The sequence below is a fragment of the Rutidosis leptorrhynchoides genome, chromosome 5 (genome assembly GCF_046630445.1).
Source record: "Rutidosis leptorrhynchoides isolate AG116_Rl617_1_P2 chromosome 5, CSIRO_AGI_Rlap_v1, whole genome shotgun sequence".
Taxonomy (NCBI): domain Eukaryota; kingdom Viridiplantae; phylum Streptophyta; class Magnoliopsida; order Asterales; family Asteraceae; genus Rutidosis; species Rutidosis leptorrhynchoides.
This window is the reverse complement of record NC_092337.1, coordinates 184861568-184882463: the sequence shown is the minus strand read 5'-3', so window position 1 is coordinate 184882463 and position 20896 is coordinate 184861568. Positions and strand designations below refer to the sequence as shown.

Genomic DNA, 20896 nt, shown 5'->3' with positions numbered 1-20896 from the left:
TGTAAACGGTATATTTTAGATTATCATTATTTGATAATCTACGTAATGCTTTTTAAACCTTTATAGATAAAATAAAAGTTATGGTTGTTTTAAAAATGAATGCTGTCTTTGAAAAACGTCTCATATAGAGGTCAAAATCTCGCAACGAAATCAATTAATATGGAACGTTTATAATCAATATGAATGGGACATTTCACATTCAAGTAAATCACAACTAACTAAAATGCACGTTAGATGACACTAAAATCACCAAATATTATGTTTATAATTTTTATTGTCGAAACTCGTAAATCTTGTGGGTCTTAAGCTAGTAAGAAAACAAAACAAGTGTTTAAAACAAGTTCAAAAGAGGTGTGAACATGGCAATATTCAAATCTAATTTGGTCACTTATTTATTGGGGGATGATTCTCACACACACTTTTTTAATCCTCACACACCTATTTTAACCTTTTACTCTTCTAATAATACTCAATTGGTGTGTGAGGATTAAAAAAGTGTGTGTGAGAATCATCCCCTTATTTAAAGTTACAATAATTATATTGAAAACGGAATAAAGCCGACGAGCTCACCTTTTGAACTATCCTTTCTTCTTTCTCTATTCTCTTGTCAACCCTCATGCTAACGTATTCCAATTTTTACTTTGTAATGACTAAATCGCTCTAATATAATTGTCTGATTAGTATGACACAACTGTTATTTAGTGTACTTTGAAGTATCCTAATTCTAATTAAGAATTCTGATATTGATAATAATATTATCTTTTTAATTAATCAAGAGGATTACTATATATAGTACATTATTATGAAAATAAAAAACTTAAAACCTTGCCACGCTAAAAGGGTGATTTACAATTCAAACTATAATCATCAGTATTATAGGGTCATTTTGAATGTTTTTGAAAGGATGATTACACATTATGTCATAAGAAATATCATCAATATATACTAAATGCTACGGAGTAGTTCACAATATATATGTTGCTTGTATTGTAATTAAATTATGGTACGACTCATGATGTGACAATAAAGAATTGCATACAAGCTAGAAATAAGGTGGGCACACTTTATATAATAATAAAATGACACATTCTTGTAATTTGATGTATCTTACAAAATGTCTTTATGCACATAATGAAGTGGTTAACTGGGGGACTAGCATAAGAAATATATACTGTGTATGAAGTTAGGACACAGTTTCAATCAAATGCACACAACAATAACAAGTTAGAACCATGCATAGTTTATAGAAAGCGATCGGGGGCAAATGAGAGCGTTATGGTTAAATAACTGCAACAACACTCAACTTGGCCTAACTTCATCGATATTGAGATGGATATATTTGAAAAGGGGATACTTTTTAAAGAATACTCCGTATAACATATCATGACAAATGAATAAAGATTAAGAGAACTAAATTCATTTGTACGTTTTTGCCAAATGTTTCTATATATGATAATCACATTGTTGCAGAAAATGATCCACTACATACTATTTTATAAGGATATAGGCATGTTGTTGTTGCTCAAATTATATCTTGTACATTTAAATAACCGCAAAAAATCAATATGATTGATGTGTACAATGCATTAACGAATGTTAATGATATTCGTAAGGACTGTCTTTAAATAATATATTAAAAATGCACATACGTCGCAACAGATAGTCCATTTGATAGATAAAAAAATCAAAAGAAATAATTACAAATTTAATTAAAAAATAAGATTACAGAAAAATAAAAATAAAAAATATTGAAGTGAATAATACATGACTTACATTTCAACCAATCAAATGCCACAAATTTTTTGTGTTTTAGTTTAGTAAATACGCGTTAGTTACCTTTGTAAAAAATGGCAACATAATACATGACTAAAATTCTCATTTGATAATCTTAATAGTTAGTTACCTTTTACCTTTTATGTTGAAAACACAAATTTAAGTCACTTAATCAGTTGAACTCTGTCAAGTCATTCAAATGCATTTTTCTAACAATGTAAGTGAATACTTTTGCTTTAATATTCATTTGCATTATAAAAATTATAAGTTATGAATCAATTTAATCTCATTCAATTGTTATTATATATATATATGTGCAGGATCAATGGGAAAGTAACCAATCGGGGAGAAGCAAAAAAAATTTTCGTTTTTTTTTTAGATTTTTTTTTCAAGCATCAAGATCACACGAAAATATGAACATTTAAAAAAGACACTTCGTGATGAATGTAATTATTTAGGCAGGAAAAAGATTGACAAAAATAACATTCAAGATAATATATTTTTTTTTTTTTTTTTTTGCAAAGAAAATTTTATTAAACAATAAACTAAACAAGGCAGGGGATAGCCTAACCCATAACAAGCAATATCAAAACCAAAGGAAAATAAACCCTAACAAACAAGGCACCATAAACCCATTATGGACCCAATACAAAGCAACTTAGATCAAGCTGTCTCATCTTTCACGACACGCTAGCACTAAGTCACTACACCCCCAAAGACTACCACATCAATCATTTCCACTTAATTTCCCAAATCTCCTTAGCCTTATGAACATTTTTTGGATTGTTTGACTTTCAGGGTCAACAATTTGACTCGGATAAAATCAATAGCTAGCACAGCTAATTCCTTCTCATTCTTCTTCTCTCCCTTGAATAACCTCTTATTCCTTTCTTGCCATATATAGTAAACCGCTGGAGCAATTACAAGCCTTGTAATCACACTCCAAATTTGATTTTTAAAAGGATAATTGGACATAACTGTGATAATTTCACCAATTTTATGAGGCAAGCCTTGAAACAGAATCATTGACTTCATAGTCTTCCATACATTCCTGGAATAGCAACACTTAAAGAAAAGATGATCAACTGAATCAGGGATCCTTCCACATAAAGGACATAAAGAGTTAAGAGTAGGCTTCCATTTGCTTATTCTTTCTTGAGTAGGTAATCTATCCCATATCACCAACCACAAAATGAAGGCATGTTTAGGAACAAGTTGTTTGAACCACACAACATGATACCAGTCTTTTAAACTACCATTAACCCTTAAATCCCTCCTGACTTGTTTGGTAGAATAATCAACACTAATCTTATCATTAGTAACCCATTTAACCATATCAACATTATCATTGATAACAGGGATTTGGATGTGATTAACCATAGGGAATCTGGTCCTCCACTCATTAGGCCAATGATCTCCATAAATCTGATTGAAATCATGCACAGAGATCTGATCATTAATCCCAGCACTATATCTTTCTCTTCTGGGAATTATTAACTGTATAGGCCCTTTAACATCCCATTCATCATACCAAAATGAGGTCTGCTTTCCATTGCCAACATAATAATGAACATGCTCTTTAATTTTCTCTCTTAATTTCAATAATTGACCCCAGTTCCAACTATCTTTATAATCACTTTGAATATCCCAAATACTTCTTCCTTTCAATTTAACAGTATTCACCCATTTATACCATAAGGATTCTTTCCTTTCAACAATCTTCCACAACTGCTTTAAAATGAGAACCTCATTCCACTCCTTCATAGGCTTTAACCCTAGACCACCAAGGTCCTTATGAGTACACACAGTTTTCCATGCCACTTTTGCTTTCCCTCTAGCACTATCCTCCTGACACCACAAGAAACCCTTTAACAACTTTTCAATATCATTGAGAACTGCAGCAGGAAGAATAAACACAGAAGCCCAATATACATGCATTGAGCTTAAAGCAGAGTTAACCAACATCAGCCTTCCAGCATAAGAGAGTTTTTCTGTTTTTCTAATTGTTGACTTTATCTTTGACTTTATCAATCAGACTTTTACACTCATCAAGACTCAACTTTTTAGCCAACAATGAAATTCCCAAGTATCTCATAGGTAACTTACCAACAGGGAAAGGCATAATTTGCATAATTTTCAATCTAGTCCCATAGTTCACACTTCCAAAAACAAAGTACTTTTACTAAACTTGGGGTATAAACCAGACATTTGACTAAAACTGTCAATGTTATCCTTAATCACCTTGACTAAGTACTCATCACCATGACACAAAACTAAAAGATCATCTGCAAAGCTTATATGTGTCAACTCCATATTTTTACACCCATGATGGTACCTGAATTGAAGAGAATTTTTAATCTTATCAGCCAAACTAAGACTAAATACCTCCACCACTAAGGTAAATAGATAAGGAGAAATAAGATCTCCTTGCCTTAAACCCCTACCTCCCTTAAAAAAAACCATGAACACCTCCATTCACACAAACAGAAAAAGAAGTGTTTGTCACACATACCATAATCCACTTGACCATTCTTTCATGAAATCCAAAATTAATCAAAGTCTGCTCCAAAAATTGCCAGCTCACAGTATCATATGCTTTTTGTATATCAATCTTCATAGCACATCTACTTGGACCATTTGCTCTATTGTAACCCTTCAAAAGCTCTTGAGTAACCATAATATTATCATGTATACTCCTACCAAGGATAAAAGTTGTTTGATTATGACCCACCACCAAATCCAATCCCTCCTTAATTATGTTTGTAAGAATCTTGTTAATACACTTATATAGCATGTTGCAACATGCAATGGGTCTAAAGTCTGACACTTTATTAGGAGTGTCAACTTTGGGAATTAATGCAATAAGTGTAGCATTGATCTCACCAAGAAGCTTTCCAGACCTAAAGAATTCCTTGACAGATGCACACACATCTATTTCAACAATGCTCCAAGCTTTCCTAAAGAAGCATGATGTGTAACCATCTGGCCCAGATGCTTTATTAATATCTATATCAAAAATAGCTCCCTTAATTTCAACATCTGTCACCTTCTCCACCATTCTGTCGGCAATATGGGCAGGTACCTTTTTGGTGAAAATACCTACATTCATAGGGGATACAGTAACAAACTCACCCAAAAATTTCTCAAAATGTTTAACACATTGTACAGCAACCTGATCATCATAAACCCTATTCCCATCTTCATCACAGATACTATTAACCCTACTTTTATGAGATCTACTTTTAATAATGCTATGAAAATATTTTGTATTTTTATCACCATCTTTAATCCAATCAATTTTAGCCTTCTACTGCAACAATCTCAATTCATCAATCTTTGCACTTTCATATTTCTCAAGAGTGATTTTTGCATTCCCCCTCAAAACCCTGTCAAAAGGATTCATATCAACCTGCTTTTGAATTTCCTTTAATTCAGCTTTAGCATGTTTAACCTTAAGATGTATATCACCATTCTTCCAATTCAACCTATTTAAACTACCTTTAAGATTTTTCATTTTCTTCACAACTTGATACATTGCATACCCTGGCACATCATTTGCCCAAACCTTTTCAACAGTTTCCAAAAACTCCTCTTTATAAGCAACATAATTCATAAACCTAAAAGATTTATTTTGTTTTACTACACAAGAAGTAATCTCTAATATTGCAGGACTATGATCAGAAATTAGATATGGCATATACCTACCATTTTCTTGAGGATACTTGGTCAGAAATGCTTCATTAACTAAAATTCTGTCTAAATTTTTTAATACACCACAATTTGGATTCTTCAAAGATTTGGTCCAAGTATAGTGAAAACCAGTGCTCCCAAAATCCTCCACCTCAATCTAATTTATACAATCATTAAACTCTTGCATATCATCAGTCAAACAAGAGCCACTAGCAGTATGCTCATCTAATTTCCTTGTAACATTAAAATCCCCAATCATTACCCAAGGCTTATCTTTTGTAACAACACTCTGCTTAATTAATTCTTTCCACAACAGCCTCCTATCCTTACCACTATTACTTGCATAAATGATTGTACCATACCAACTTATAGGCTCATTCCTCATTTCAAAGAAACAGAACATACTTTGTCTATCAGAATTAATCAAGTTCACCTTAACAATATTATCATTCCAACCTAAAATGATTCTACAGCTATTCCTGCTAAACTTAATATTTGACATCCATTCCCAATTCCCAAATACCTTACCACAAACTTTATCAATACTACTAGGTTTGAGGCATGTCTCAAGAACAGCACGTATACTTAACTTTTCATGTTGAATAAGCTTAAGCACTTCATCCTACTTTCCTTCAGTATTCATTCCCCTAATATTCCTCCCAGCTAGTTTGTAATCCATCTTAACAAGGATAGAAATCAAACCAAAACCTTAGGGTCACCCCCATCCAATTCATTGTTCCCAATATGAGACACATCTTCATCCTCAATAACATCATCAGAATCATCTTCCAACTCATCATTCATAGTACCACCTTTCCTTTTTATGTTATCCATCTGTAATTGATAATACTTTCTCATATCATAACTCCATTTCAGTCTCTATTGGCTTCCTTTTATCCTTAATCACTTTATCCACAATCAATCTAGGATCTCTTAGCATATCATCATCATCATGCCCAAATAAAACAGCATATTTGTTAGCACTATTCTGGAACTCTTTTGCATTCTGTTCATTCAATTTCCATTGCTCAATAGGACTTTTCTCAGCGTCTTTTCTCTTATACTCCATTCTCACTTCATTCATCTTCTTATCTTTAGTATTATTCTTAGTTTTAACTTCCACAAATCCTTCACTATCAACCTCTTCTCTTTTACTTGTAGAAGATTCAGATGCAGTCATAGGCCTTATTTTACATTCAGCATGATTATGTCCAAACACTACACAATGAGAGCATAATTTAGGCTTCCATGTGTACTCAACTTTCACCTATTTAATAGCCTTGGTATTCTGCATTTTATCCTTGTACATCACTTCAATATCTTCCACAAACCCTTTAGCAGCTTTACTTTCCACTAAAACTCTAGCAAAGCCAGCTCTACCAGTCCCTTCATGGCACATTATAGCAGTTGTATTATCCATTACAATAGGTTTACCAAGTCTGCTAGCCAATGAACTAATACCCTTTGTACTCCATGCTTCTAAAGGCAAATTAGCCAATTTCACCCAAACAGGAAGGCTATGAGGATCAACCTTCTCAATAACAGTATCAGGACTTCATTTATTCACTATCAAAGGTTTAACATTCACCATCCATGGACTTTGATCAATAACTCTGTTCATACCCTCTTCATTATCAAATTTGAAGTAACAAATTTGATTACTATCCATTATGATATCCTTAAGCCCCAATTTGCTCCACATTCTTCTCAAATTATAGTTCATAACCCCATAGGACATATTACACCCTACAAAGTAACCACGGGCAGTCATATTCCATTTCTTACTACCCTCTATAACCAATTCTTCTTCAAAAATGACAAACTCATTACCATCACTATCAATAGTAGTAGGAACATAATCCAAATTTCTAGACATACAACTATTATCCTTTTCTACAGCAGCAACATATGATATTGGTTTAACAACATCAACATCAACAATCACAGTATTCTCTATCACAGTATTCATATTTGTATTCTCAGTATTCACACAAGTATCAGGAACCTTATTACTTGCAGAAATTGGGGGAAAATCCGTTAAGCTTAGATCTCCAACTTTATTCGTATCATTCACAACCTTATCCACCCGATCAGTGTTCCTCCCTGTGCTAATTTCACTTCCATTAGTAGATTTGAGATCCGATTTCTTTTTTAGGTCATGAACTGTATCTTTTAGTTTTTCAGGAATTTTAGGTTTATGAGTCGAAACTCTACATTATCAGCCATCCTAATCGCCTCAAAACAAACAATCTACACGATGATGGATCAATTAGTGAAAATTTGAGTATAAATTGGTTGATTATCGATCAGAATCTCGCCGGAGAAGAAAAATTTAGCGGGAAATGTGCGTAACAGAAATTCCCGCTAAAATTGCCCTATGAGAGAGAGAAAAGGATATTTTTTATTTATTTAAGTATTTCCATTCAAGATAATATTGATCGTGAAGAATGTTAACATTTTTTTTTCATGTTTTGTGAAGTACTTTTTGTCAAAATTTAGCCCGATTTAGAGTTTAGTGTTTTGGGTTTAGTCCCTATAACCCAAAACCCTAAACTCTAAACCGTTCGTGTTAAAAACTCAATCTAAATCCTAAATCTAAACCCTAAACCCTAAATTTCTAAACCCTAATATCTAAACCTAATATCTAAACCCTAATATCTAAATCCCAATATCTTAAACCTCATAATACGCTCGAAAAACACGATAATTGTTAATATTAATTCTTCGAGCGTTTTTCCGCCAAAATAAAAACGTTTATCACAAAGTGTCTTTATTAAATGTTTATATTTTCATCCAATCTATAATGTTCGTGAACAAAGTTTTTTTAAAAAATGAATTTTTTTTGCTTACTATATATATATATATATATATATATATATATATATATATATATATATATATATATATATGTATATATATGGGCAAGATCAATGGGGAAGTAACCAATCGGGGGAAGCGGGGGTTGGTGAGTTATAGGTTTAACCTATATATATCAAATCGTAACAATAGACCACAAGATTTCATATTTCAATACACATCCCATACATAGAGATAAAAATCATTCATATGGTGAACACCTGGTAACCAACATTAACAAGATGCATATATAAGAATATCCCCATCATTCCGGGACACCCTTCGGATATGATATAAATTTCAAAGTACTAAAGCATCCGGTACTTTGGATGGGGTTTGTTAGGCCCAATAGATCTATCTTTAGGATTCGCGTCAATTAGGGTGTCTGTTCCCTAGTTCTTAGATTACCAAACTTAATAAAAAAGGGCATATTCGATTTCGATAATTCAACCATAGAATGTAGTTTCACGTACTTGTGTCTATTTTGTAAATCATTTATAAAACCTGCATGTATTCTCATCCCAAAAATATTAGATTTTAAAAGTGGGACTATAACTCACTTTCACAGATATTTCCTTCCTCGGAAATAAGACTTGGCCACGGATCGATTCACGGACCTATACAAATATGTACATATATATCAAAGTATGATCAAAATATAATTACAACCATTTTTATTATGTTTTAAAGATTTGAGTGTATTAAGTCAGCTGTCCTCGTTAGTAACCTACAACTAGTTGTTCACAGTTAGATGTACAGAAATAAATCGTTATATGTTATCTTGAATCAATCCACGACCCAGTGTATACACGTCTCAGGCTAGATCACAACTCAAAGTATATATATTTTTGGAATCAACCTCAACCCTGTATAGCCAACTCCAACATTACTGCATATAGAGTGTCTATGGTTGTTCCAAATAATATATATATATGGGTCGATATGATATGTCAAAACATTTGCATACATGTCTATGGTATCCCAAGATTACATAATATATTAGAATACATGTATAATACAATATAAGTTAGCTAGGATATGATTTGTATAGATTTGTTAAACATTTCCCGTAGCTAAAAAGATTAAAAATATCCAATCTTGTTTTACCCATAACTTCTTCATTTTAAATCCGTTTTGAGTGAATCAAATTGCTATGGTTTCATATTGAACTCTAATTTAAGAATCCAAACAGAAAAAGTATAGGTTTATAGTTAGAAATTTAAGTTACATGTCAATTACTAAAGAGGCAGTCATTTTCGTCGAAAGAACGACATCTTGATGACCATTTTGAAAAACATACTTTCACTTTGAGTTTAACCAAGATTTTTGGATATAGTTTCATGTTCATATGAAAAATCATTTTTCCATAAGAATAACTTTTAAATCAAAGTTTATCATAGTTTTTATACGTATGAATCAAATGATGTTATGAACATCATTACTACCTCAAGTTTTCTGGATAAAACTACTGGAAATTAGAAAAATGGATCTAGCTTCAAAGGATCCTTGGATGGCTTGAAAGTTCTTGAAGCAGAATCATGACACGAAAACAGTTCAAGTAAGATTTTCACTCGAAATAAGATTGTTATAGTTGTAGAAATTGAATCAAAGTTTGAATATGAATATTACCTTGAATTAGAAAGATAACCTACTATAATAACAAAGGTTCCTTGATCTTAGATGATTACTTGGAATGGATTAGAAAGCTTGGAAGTAGACTTGCAAACTTGAAAGTATTCTTGATTTTTATGAAACTATACTTATGGAATTTATGAAGAACACTTAGAACTTGAAGATGGAACTTGAGAGAGATCAATTATATGAAGAAAATTGAAGAATGAAAGTGTTTGTAGGTGTTTTTGGTCGTTGGTATATGGATTAGATATAAAGGATATGTAATTTTGTTTTCATGTAAATAAGTCATGAATGATTACTAATATTTTTGTAATTTTATGAGATATTTCATGCTAGTTGCCAAATGATGGTTTCCACATGTGTTAGGTGACTCACATGGGCTGCTAAGAGCTAATCGTTGGAGTGTATATACCAATAGTACATACATCTAAAAGCTATGTATTGTACGAGTACGAATACGGGTGCATACGAGTAAAATTGTTGATGAAACTGAACGAGGATGTAATTGTAAGTATTTTTGTTAAGTAGAAGTACTTTGATATGTGTCTTGAAGTCTTTCAAAACTATAAGAATACATATCAAAACACAACATGTATATACATTCTAATGGATTCGTTAAGTCTTCATTAGTCGTTACATGTAAGTGTTGTTTTGAAACCTTTAAGTTAACGATCTCAATTAATGTTGTTAACCCAATGTTTATTATATCAAATGAGATGTTAAATTATTATATTATCATGATATTATGATGTATTAATATCTCTTAATATGATACATACATTAAAATATCGTTACACATAATCGTTACATATAAGTCTCGTTTCGTAATTCTTGAGTTAGTAGTCTTGTTTTTACATATGTAGTTCATTGTTAACACACTTAATGATATATTTAAATATCATTTTATCATGTTAAATATAGTGTATCAATATCTTAATATGATACATATGTATTTAGTAGACGTTATCATAACGATAATCGTTATATATATCATTTCGAGTTTCTTAACTTAGTAATCTCATTTCTTATGTATATAACACATTGTTAATATACTTAGTGAGATACTTACTCATTATAATCTCATGGCAACCATATATATATGTCTATATATACCACAACATGTAGTTTTCATAATTTTGTAACGTTCGTGAATCGCCGGTCAACTTGGGTGATCAATTGTCTATATGAAACTTATTTCATTTAATCAAGTCTTAACAAGTTTGATTGCTTAACATGTTGGAAACATTTAGTCATGTAAATATCAATCTTAATTAATATATATAAACATGGAAAAGTTCGGGTCACTACAGTACCTACCCGTTAAATAAATTTCGTCCCGAAATTTTAAGCTGTTGAAAGTGTTGACGAATCTTCTGGAAATAGATGCGGGTATTTCTTCTTCATCTGATCTTCACGCTCTCAGGTGAACTCGGGTCCTCTACGAGTATTCCATTGAACCTTAACAATCGGTATCTTGTTTTGCTTAAGTCTCTTAACCTCACGATCCATTATTTTGACGGGTTCTTCAATGAATTGAAGTTTTTCATTGATTTGGATTTCGTCCAACGGAATAGTGAGATCTTCTTTAGCAAAACATTTCTTCAAATTCGAGACGTGGAAAGTGTTTTGTACAGCCGCGAGTTGTGGAGGTAGCTCCAGTTGGTAAGCTACTGGTCCGACACGATCTATAATCTTGAATGGTCCAATGTACCTTGGATTTAGTTTCCCCCGTTTACCAAATAGAACAACGCCTTTCCAAGGTGAAACCTTAAGCATGACCATTTCTCCAATTTCAAACTCTATATCTTTTCTTTTACTGTCCGCGTAGCTCTTTTGTCGTCTCTGGGCGGTTTTCAATCCTTGTTGAATATGGATGAATTTCTCGGTAGTTTCTTGTATTATCTCCGGACCCGTAATCTGTCTATCCTCCAATTCATTCTAACAAATCGGAGACCTGCACTTTCTACAATAAAGTGCCTCAAACGGCGCCATCTCAATACTAGAATGATAACTGTTGTTGTAGGAAAATTCTGCTAACGGTAGGTGTCGATCCCAACTGTTTCTGAAATTAATAACACATGATCGTAGCATGTCTTCAAGTGTTTGTATCGTCCTTTCGCTCTGCCCATCAGTTTGTGGATGATAGGCAGTACTCATGTCTAGACTAGCCCCCAATGCTTGTTGCAACGTTTGCCAGAACCTTGAAACAAATCTACCATCCCTATCAGAGATAATAGAGACGGGTATTCCATGTGTGGAGACAACCTCCTTCAAATACAATCGCGCCAACTTCTCCATTTTGTCATCTTCTCTCATTGGCAGGAAGTGTGCTGACTTGGTGAGACGATCAACTATTACACAAATAGTATCATAACCACTTGCAGTCCTTGGCAATTTAGTAATGAAATCCTTGGTAATGTTTTCCCATTTCCATTCCGGGATTTCAGGTTGTTGTAGTAGACCTGATGGTTTCTGATGTTCAGCTTTGACCTTAGAACACATCAAACATTCTCCTACATATTTAGCAATATCGGCTTTCATACTCGGCCACCAAAAGTGTTTCTTGAGATCTTTATACATCTTCCCCGCTCCAGGATGTATTGAATATATGGTTTTATGTGCTTCTTTAAGTACCATTTCTCTCACATCTCCAAACCTTGGTACCCAAATTCTATCAGCCCTATATCGGGTTCCGTCTTCCCGAATATTAAGATGTTTCTCTGATCCTTTGGGTATCTCATTCTTCAACTTTCCTTCTTTTACAACTCCCTGTTGCGCCTCCTTTATTTGAGTAGTAAGGTTAGTATGAATAATTATATTCATAGCTTTTACCCGTATAGGTTCTCTGTCCTTTCTACTCAAAGCGTTGGCTGCCACACTCGCCTTCCCCGGGTGGTATCGAATCTCAAAATCATAATCATTCAACAGTTCAATCCACCTGCGTTGTCTCATATTCAGTTGCTTCTGATTAAATATATGTTGGAGACTTTTGTGGTCGGTATATATAATACTTTTGACCCCATATAAATAATGCCTCCAAGTCTTTAATGCAAAAACAATAGCACCCAATTCCAAATCGTGAGTTGTATAATTTTGCTCGTGAATCTTCAATTGTCTAGATGCATAAGCAATCACCTTCGTTCGTTGCATTAATACACAACTGAGACCTTGCTTTGATGTGTCACAATAAATCACAAAATCATCATTCCCTTCAGGCAATGACAATATAGGTGCCGTAGTTAGCTTTTTCTTCAATAACTGAAACGCCTTCTCTTGTTCATCCTTCCATTCAAATTTCTTCCCTTTATGCGTTAATGCAGTCAAGGGTTTTGCTATTTTGGAGAAATCTTGGATGAATCTTCTGTAATAACCAGCCAATCCTAAAAATTGACATATATGCTTCGGAGTTTTTGGGGTTTCCCACTTTTCAACGGTTTCAATCTTTGCCAGGTCTACCTGGATACCTTCTTTGTTCACTATGTGACCGAGGAATTGAACTTCTTCCAACCAAAATGCACACTTTGAAAACTTAGCGTACAGTTTTTCTTTCCTCAATACTTCAAGCACTTTTCTCAAATGTTCTTCGTGATCTTGATCATTCTTTGAGTAAATAAGTATGTCATCGATGAAAACAATGACAAACTTGTCAAGATATGGCCCACACACTCGGTTCATAAGGTCCATGAACACAGCTGGTGCGTTAGTCAATCCAAACGGCATAACCATAAACTCGTAATGACCATAACGCGTCCTAAAAGCAGTTTTTGGAATATCATCCTCCGTTACTCGCATTTGATGATATCCAGAACGTAAATCGATTTTTGAATAAATCGACGAGCCTTGTATGAAATGTCCCGTTCTTATTGATTAAAAACGTTCCATATTAATTGATTTCGTTGCGAGGTTTTGACCTCTATATGAGACGTTTTTCAAAGACTGCATTCATTTTAAAACAAACCATAACCTTTATTTCATCAATAAAGGTTTAAAAATCTTTACGTAGATTATCAAATAATGATAATCTAAAATATCCTGTTTACACACGACCATTACATAATGGTTTACAATACAAATATGTTACAACAAAATAATTTTCTTGAATGCAGTTTTTACACAATATCATACAAGCATGGACTCCAAATCTCGTCCTTATTTAAGTATGCGACAGCGGAAGCTCTTAATAATCACCTGAGAATAAACATGCTTAAAACGTCAACAAAAATGTTGGTGAGTTATAGGTTTAACCTATATATATCAAATCATAATAATAGACCACAAGATTTCATATTTCAATACACATCCCATACATAGAGATAAAAATCATTCATATGGTGAACACCTGGTAACCGACATTAACAAGATACATATATAAGAATATCCCCATCATTCCGGGACACCCTTCGGATATGATATAAATTTCGAAGTACTAAAGCATCCGGTACTTTGGATGGGGTTTGTTAGGCCCAATAGATCTATCTTTAGGATTCGCGTCAATTAGGGTGTCTGTTCCCTAATTCTTAGATTACCAGACTTAATAAAAAGGGGCATATTCGATTTCGATAATTCAACCATAGAATGTAGTTTCACGTACTTGTGTCTATTTTGTAAATCATTTATAAAACCTGCATGTATTCTCATCCCAAAAATATTAGATTTTAAAAGTGGGACTATAACTCACTTTCACAGATTTTTTACTTCTTCGGGAAGTAAGACTTGGCCACTGGTTGATTCACGAACCTATAACAATATATACATATATATCAAAGTATGTTCAAAATATATTTACAACACTTTTAATATATTTTGATGTTTTAAGTTTATTAAGTCAGCTGTCCTCGTTAGTAACCTACAACTAGTTGTCCATAGTTAGATGTACAGAAATAAATCTATAAATATTATCTTGAATCAATCCACGACCCAGTGTATACGTATCTCAGTATTGATCATAACTCAAACTATATATATTTTGGAATCAACCTCAACCCTGTATAGCTAACTCCAACATTCACATATAGAGTGTCTATGGTTGTTCCGAAATATATATAGATGTGTCGACATGATAAGTCGAAACATTGTATACGTGTCTATGGTATCTCAAGATTACATAATATACAATACAAGTTGATTAAGTTATGGTTGGAATAGATTTGTTACCAATTTTCACGTAGCTAAAATGAGAAAAATTATCCAATCTTGTTTTACCCATAACTTCTTCATTTTAAATCCGTTTTGAGTGAATCAAATTGCTATGGTTTCATATTGAACTCTATTTTATGAATATAAACAGAAAAAGTATAGGTTTATAGTCATAAAAATAAGTTACAAGTCATTTTTGTAAAGGTAGTCATTTCAGTCGAAAGAACGACGTCTAGATGACCATTTTAGAAAACATACTTCCACTTTGAGTTTAACCATAATTTTTGGATATAGTTTCATGTTCATAATAAAAATCATTTTCTCAGAATAACAACTTTTAAATCAAAGTTTATCATAGTTTTTAATTAACTAACCCAAAACAGCCCGCGGTGTTACTACGACGGCGTAAATCCGGTTTTACGGTGTTTTTCGTGTTTCCAGGTTTTAAATCATTAAGTTAGCATATCATATAGATATAGAACATGTGTTTAGTTGATTTTAAAAGTCAAGTTAGAAGGATTAACTTTTGTTTGCGAACAAGTTTAGAATTAACTATACTATGTTCTAGTGATTACAAGTTTAAACCTTCGAATAAGATAGCTTTATATGTATGAATCGAATGATGTTATGAACATCATTACTACCTTAAGTTCCTTGGATAAACCTACTGGAAAATAGAAAAATGGATCTAGCTTCAACGAATCCTTGGATGGCTCGAAGTTCTTGAAGCAGAATCATGACACGAAAACAAGTTCAAGTAAGATCATCACTTGAAATAAGATTGTTATAGTTATAGAAATTGAACCAAAGTTTGAATATGATTATTACCTTGTATTAGATTAATAACCTACTGTAAGAAACAAAGATTTCTTGAGGTTGGATGATCACCTTACAAGATTGGAAGTGAGCTAGCAAACTTGAAAGTAATCTTGATTTTATGTAACTAAAACTTGTAGAATTTATGAAGAACACTTAGAACTTGAAGATAGAACTTGAGAGAGATCAATTAGATGAAGAAAATTGAAGAATGAAAGTGTTTGTAGGTGTTTTTGGTCATTGGTGTATGGATTAGATATAAAGGATATGTAATTTTGTTTTCATGTAAATAAGTCATGAATGATTACTCATATTTTTGTAATTTTATGAGATATTTCATGCTAGTTGCCAAATGATGGTTCCCACATGTGTTAGGTGACTCACATGGGCTGCTAAGAGCTGATCATTGGAGTGTATATACCAATAGTACATACATCTAAAAGCTGTGTATTGTACGAGTACGAATACGGGTGCATACGAGTAGAATTGTTGATGAAACTGAACGTGGATGTAATTGTAAGCATTTTTGTTAAGTAGAAGTATTTTGATAAGTGTATTGAAGTCTTTCAAAAGTGTATAAATACATATTAAAACACTACATGTATATACATTTTAACTGAGTCGTTAAGTCATCGTTAGTCGTTACATGTAAGTGTTGTTTTGAAACCTTTAGGTTAACGATCTTGTTAAATGTTGTTAATCCAATGTTTATAATATCAAATGAGATTTTAAATTATTATATTATCATGATATTATCATGTATGAATATCTCTTAATATGATATATATACATTAAATGTCTTTACAACGATAATCGTTACATATATGTCTCGTTTAAAAATCATTAAGTTAGTAGTCTTGTTTTTACATATGTAGTTCATTGTTAATATACTTAATGATACGTTTACTTATCATAGTATCATGTTAACTATATATATATCCATATATATGTCATCATATAGTTTTTACAAGTTTTAACGTTCGTGAATCACCGGTCAACTTGGGTGGTCAATTGTCTATATGAAACATATTTCAATTAATCAAGTCTTAACAAGTTTGATTGCTTAACATGTTGGAAACATTTAATCATGTAAATATCAATCTCAATTAATATATATAAACATGGAAAAGTTCGGGTCACTACAGTACCTACTCGTTAAATAAATTTCGTCCCGAAATTTTAAGCTGTTGAAGGTGTTGACGAATCTTCTGGAAATAGATGCGGGTATTTCTTCTTCATCTGATCTTAATGCTCCCAGCTGAACTCGGGTCCTCTACGAGCATTCCATCGAACCTTAACAATTGGTATCTTGTTTTGTATAAGTCTTTTAACCTCACGATCCATTATTTCAACGGGTTCTTCGATGAATTGAAGTTTTTCGTTGATTTGGATTTCATCTAACGGAATAGTGAGATCTTCTTTAGCAAAACATTTCTTCAAATTCGAGAACGTTGAAAGTGTTATGTACAGCCACGAGTTGTTGAGGTAACTCAAGTCGGTAAGCTACTGGTCCGACACGATCAATAATCTTGAATGGTCCAATATACCTTGGATTTAATTTCCCTCATTTACCAAATCGAACAAAGCCTTTCCAAGGTGCAACTTTAAACATGACCATCTCTCCAATTTCAAATTCTATATCTTTTCTTTTAATGTCAGCGTAGCTCTTTTGTCGACTTTGGGCGGTTTTCAACCGTTGTTGAATTTGGATGATCTTCTCGGTAGTTTCTTGTATAATCTCCGGACCCGTAATCTGTCTATCCCCCACTTCACTCCAACAAATCAGAGACCTGCACTTTCTACCATAAAGTGCTTCAAACGGCGCCATCTTAATGCTTGAATGGTAGCTGTTGTTGTAGGAAAATTCTGCTAACGGTAGATGTCGATCCCAACTGTTTCCGAAATCAATAACACATGATCGTAGCATGTCTTCAAGCGTTTGTATCGTCCTTTCACTCTGCCCATCAGTTTGTGGATGAAAGGCAGTACTCATGTCTAGACGAGTTCCTAATGCTTGCTGTAATGTCTGCCAGAATCTTGAAATAAATCTGCCATCCCTATCAGAGATAATAGAGATTGGTATTCCATGTCTGGAGACGACTTCCTTCAAATACAGTCATGCTAACTTCTCCATCTTGTCATCTTCTCTTATTGGAAGGAAGTGTGCTGATTTGGTGAGACGATCAACTATTACCCAAATAGTATCAAAACCACTTGCAGTCCTTGGCAATTTAGTGATGAAATCCATGGTAATGTTTTCCCATTTCCATTTCGGGATTTCGGGTTGTTGAAGTAGACCTGATGGTTTCTGATGCTCAGCTTTGACCTTAGAACACGTCAAACATTCTCCTACGTATTTAGCAACATCGGCTTTCATACCCGGCCACCAAAAATGTTTCTTGAGATCCTTGTACATCTTCCCCGTTCCAGGATGTATTGAGTATCTGGTTTTATGAGCTTCTCTAAGTACCATTTCTCTCATATCTCCAAATTTTGGTACCCAAATCCTTTCAGCCCTATACCGGGTTCCGTCTTCCCGAATATTAAGTTGCTTCTCAGATCCTTTGGGTATTTCATCCTTTAAATTTCTCTCTTTTAAAACTCCTTGTTGCGCCTCCTTTATTTGAGTAGTAAGGTTAGTGTGAATCATTATATTCATAGATTTTACTCGAATAGGTTCTCTATCCTTTCTGCTCAAAGCATCGGCTACCACATTTGCCTTTCCCGGGTGGTAACGAATCTCAAAGTCGTAATCATTCAATAATTCAATCCACCTACGCTGCCTCATATTCAGTTGTTTCTGATTAAATATGTGTTGAAGACTTTTGTGGTCGGTATATATAATACTTTTGACCCCATATAAGTAGTGCCTCCAAGTCTTTAATGCAAAAACAACCGCGCCTAATTCCAAATCATGCGTCGTATAATTTTGTTTGTGAATCTTCAATTGTCTAGACGCATAAGCAATCACCTTCGTTCGTTGCATTAATACACAACCGAGACCTTGCTTTGATGCGTCACAATAAATCACAAAATCATCATTCCCTTCAGGCAATGACAATATAGGTGCCGTAGTTAGCTTTTTCTTCAATAACTGAAACGCTTTCTCTTGTTCATCATTCCATTCAAATTTCTTCCCTTTATGCGTTAATGCACTCAAGGGTTTTGCTATTCTGGAAAAGTCTTGGATGAACCTTCTGTAGTAACCAGCTAGTCCTAAAAACTGGCGTATGTGTTTCGGAGTTTTCGGGGTTTCCCACTTTTCAACAGTTTCTATCTTTGCCGGATCCACCTTAATACCTTCTTTGTTCACTATGTGACCGAGGAATTGAACTTCTTCCAACTAAAATGCACACTTTGAAAACTTAGCGTACAATTCTTCCTTCCTCAATACTTCTAACACCTTTCTCAAATGTTCACCGTGTTCTTGGTCATTCTTTGAGTAAATAAGTATGTCATCAATGAAAACAATGACAAACTTGTTAAGGTATGGTCCACACACTCGGTTCATAAGGTCCATGAACACAGCTGGTGCATTAGTTAAACCAAACGGCATGACCATAAACTCGTAATGACCGTAACGTGTTCTGAAAGCAGTCTTTGGAATATCATCTTCTTTCACCCGCATTTGATGATACCCGGAACGTAAGTCAATCTTTGAATAAACAGACGAGCCTTGTAGTTGATCAAATAAGTATTCGATTCTCGGTAGTGGGTAGCGGTTCTTGATGGTAAGTTTGTTCAACTCTCGGTAGTCGATACACAACCTGAATGTACCATCTTTCTTCTTGACAAACAAAACAGGAGCTCCCCACGGTGATGTGCTTGGTCGAATGAAACCACGCTCTAAAAGTTCTTGTAATTGGCTTTGCAGTTCTTTCATCTCGCTGGGTGCGAGTCTGTAAGGAGCACGAGCTATTGGTGCAGCTCCTGGTACAAGATCTATTTGAAATTCAACGGATCGATGTGGGGGTAATCCTGGTAATTCTTTCGGAAATACATCGGGAAATTCTTTTGCAATGGGAACATCATTGATGCTCTTTTCTTCAGTTTGTACTTTCTCGACGTGTGCTAGAACAGCATAGCAACATTTTCTTATTAGTTTTTGTGCCTTCAAATTACTAATAAGATGTAGCTTCGTGTTGCCCTTTTCTCCGTACACCATTAAGGGTTTTCCTTTTTATCGTATAATGCGAATTGCATTTTTGTAACAAACGATCTCTGCTTTCACTTCTTTCAACCAGTCCATACCGATTATCACATCAAAACTCCCTAACTCTACTGGTATCAAATCAATCTTAAATGTTTCGCTAACCAGTTTAATTTCTCGATTCCGACATATATTATCTGCTGAAATTAATTTACCATTTGCTAATTCGAGTAAAAATTTACTATCCAAAGGTGTCAATGGACAACTTAATTTAGCACAAAAATCTCTACTCATATAGCTTCTATCCGCACCCGAATCAAATAAAACGTAAGCAGATTTATTGTCAATAAGAAACGTACCCGTAACAAGCTCTGGGTCTTCTTGTGCCTCTGCCGCATTAATATTGAAAACTCTTCCGCGGCCTTATCCATTCATGTTCTCCTGGTTCGGGCAATTTCTAATAATGTGGCCCGGTTTTCCACATTTATAACAAACTACATTGGCATAACTTGCTCCGACACTACTTGCTCCGCCATTACTCATTCCGACACTATTTGTTCCTTTCGTTCTATTAACCCCTGGTCCGTAGACCTCACACTTCGCCGCGCTATGACAATTTCTTTTACACTTGTTGCAAAATTTGGTGCAGAACCCCTGATGTGAAGCGAGGTGTATATAAAATAGTTATTATTTTACTAGGAAAAAGTATTAAATACGATACAATTTTACACAAGATATTTATTTATTTATAGAATGGATATACTTAAACCTTGCTACAACACTTATAGGCAGTGTACCTAATCGTACAGTAGTGTAGTTTTTAGTAAGTCCGGTTCGTTC

At 33.7% G+C, this 20896-nt stretch overlaps 1 protein-coding gene across 1 annotated transcript; it reads right to left on the bottom strand.

Annotated features, from left to right (window-relative positions):
* Positions 1–2538: 2538 nt before the first annotated feature.
* Positions 2539–6297, bottom strand: LOC139849196 (uncharacterized). The gene is made up of 6 exons (XM_071838858.1): positions 6166–6297; positions 5726–6052; positions 5183–5620; positions 4358–5080; positions 4015–4242; positions 2539–3795 (listed from the first exon to the last, which is right to left on the bottom strand). Exons 1-6 carry the CDS (start codon positions 6295–6297, stop codon positions 2539–2541), a joined length of 3105 nt encoding a protein of 1034 aa, XP_071694959.1.
* Positions 6298–20896: the final 14599 nt, after the last annotated feature.

What these genes read in the sequence shown, in the direction of transcription:
- LOC139849196 (XM_071838858.1), bottom strand. Translation starts at nt 6,297, where the DNA reads ATGGATAACATAAAAAGGAAAGGTGGTACTATGAATGATGAGTTGGAA. An exon ending in TTACAAAAGATAAGCCTTGG is followed by an intron (nt 5,621 to 5,725) that starts GTAATGATTGGG and finishes TGTATAAATTAG; the next exon opens with ATTGAGGTGGAGGATTTTGG. An exon ending in TACAAAAAGCATATGATACT is followed by an intron (nt 4,243 to 4,357) that starts GTGAGCTGGCAA and finishes GTGTGAATGGAG; the next exon opens with GTGTTCATGGTTTTTTTTAA.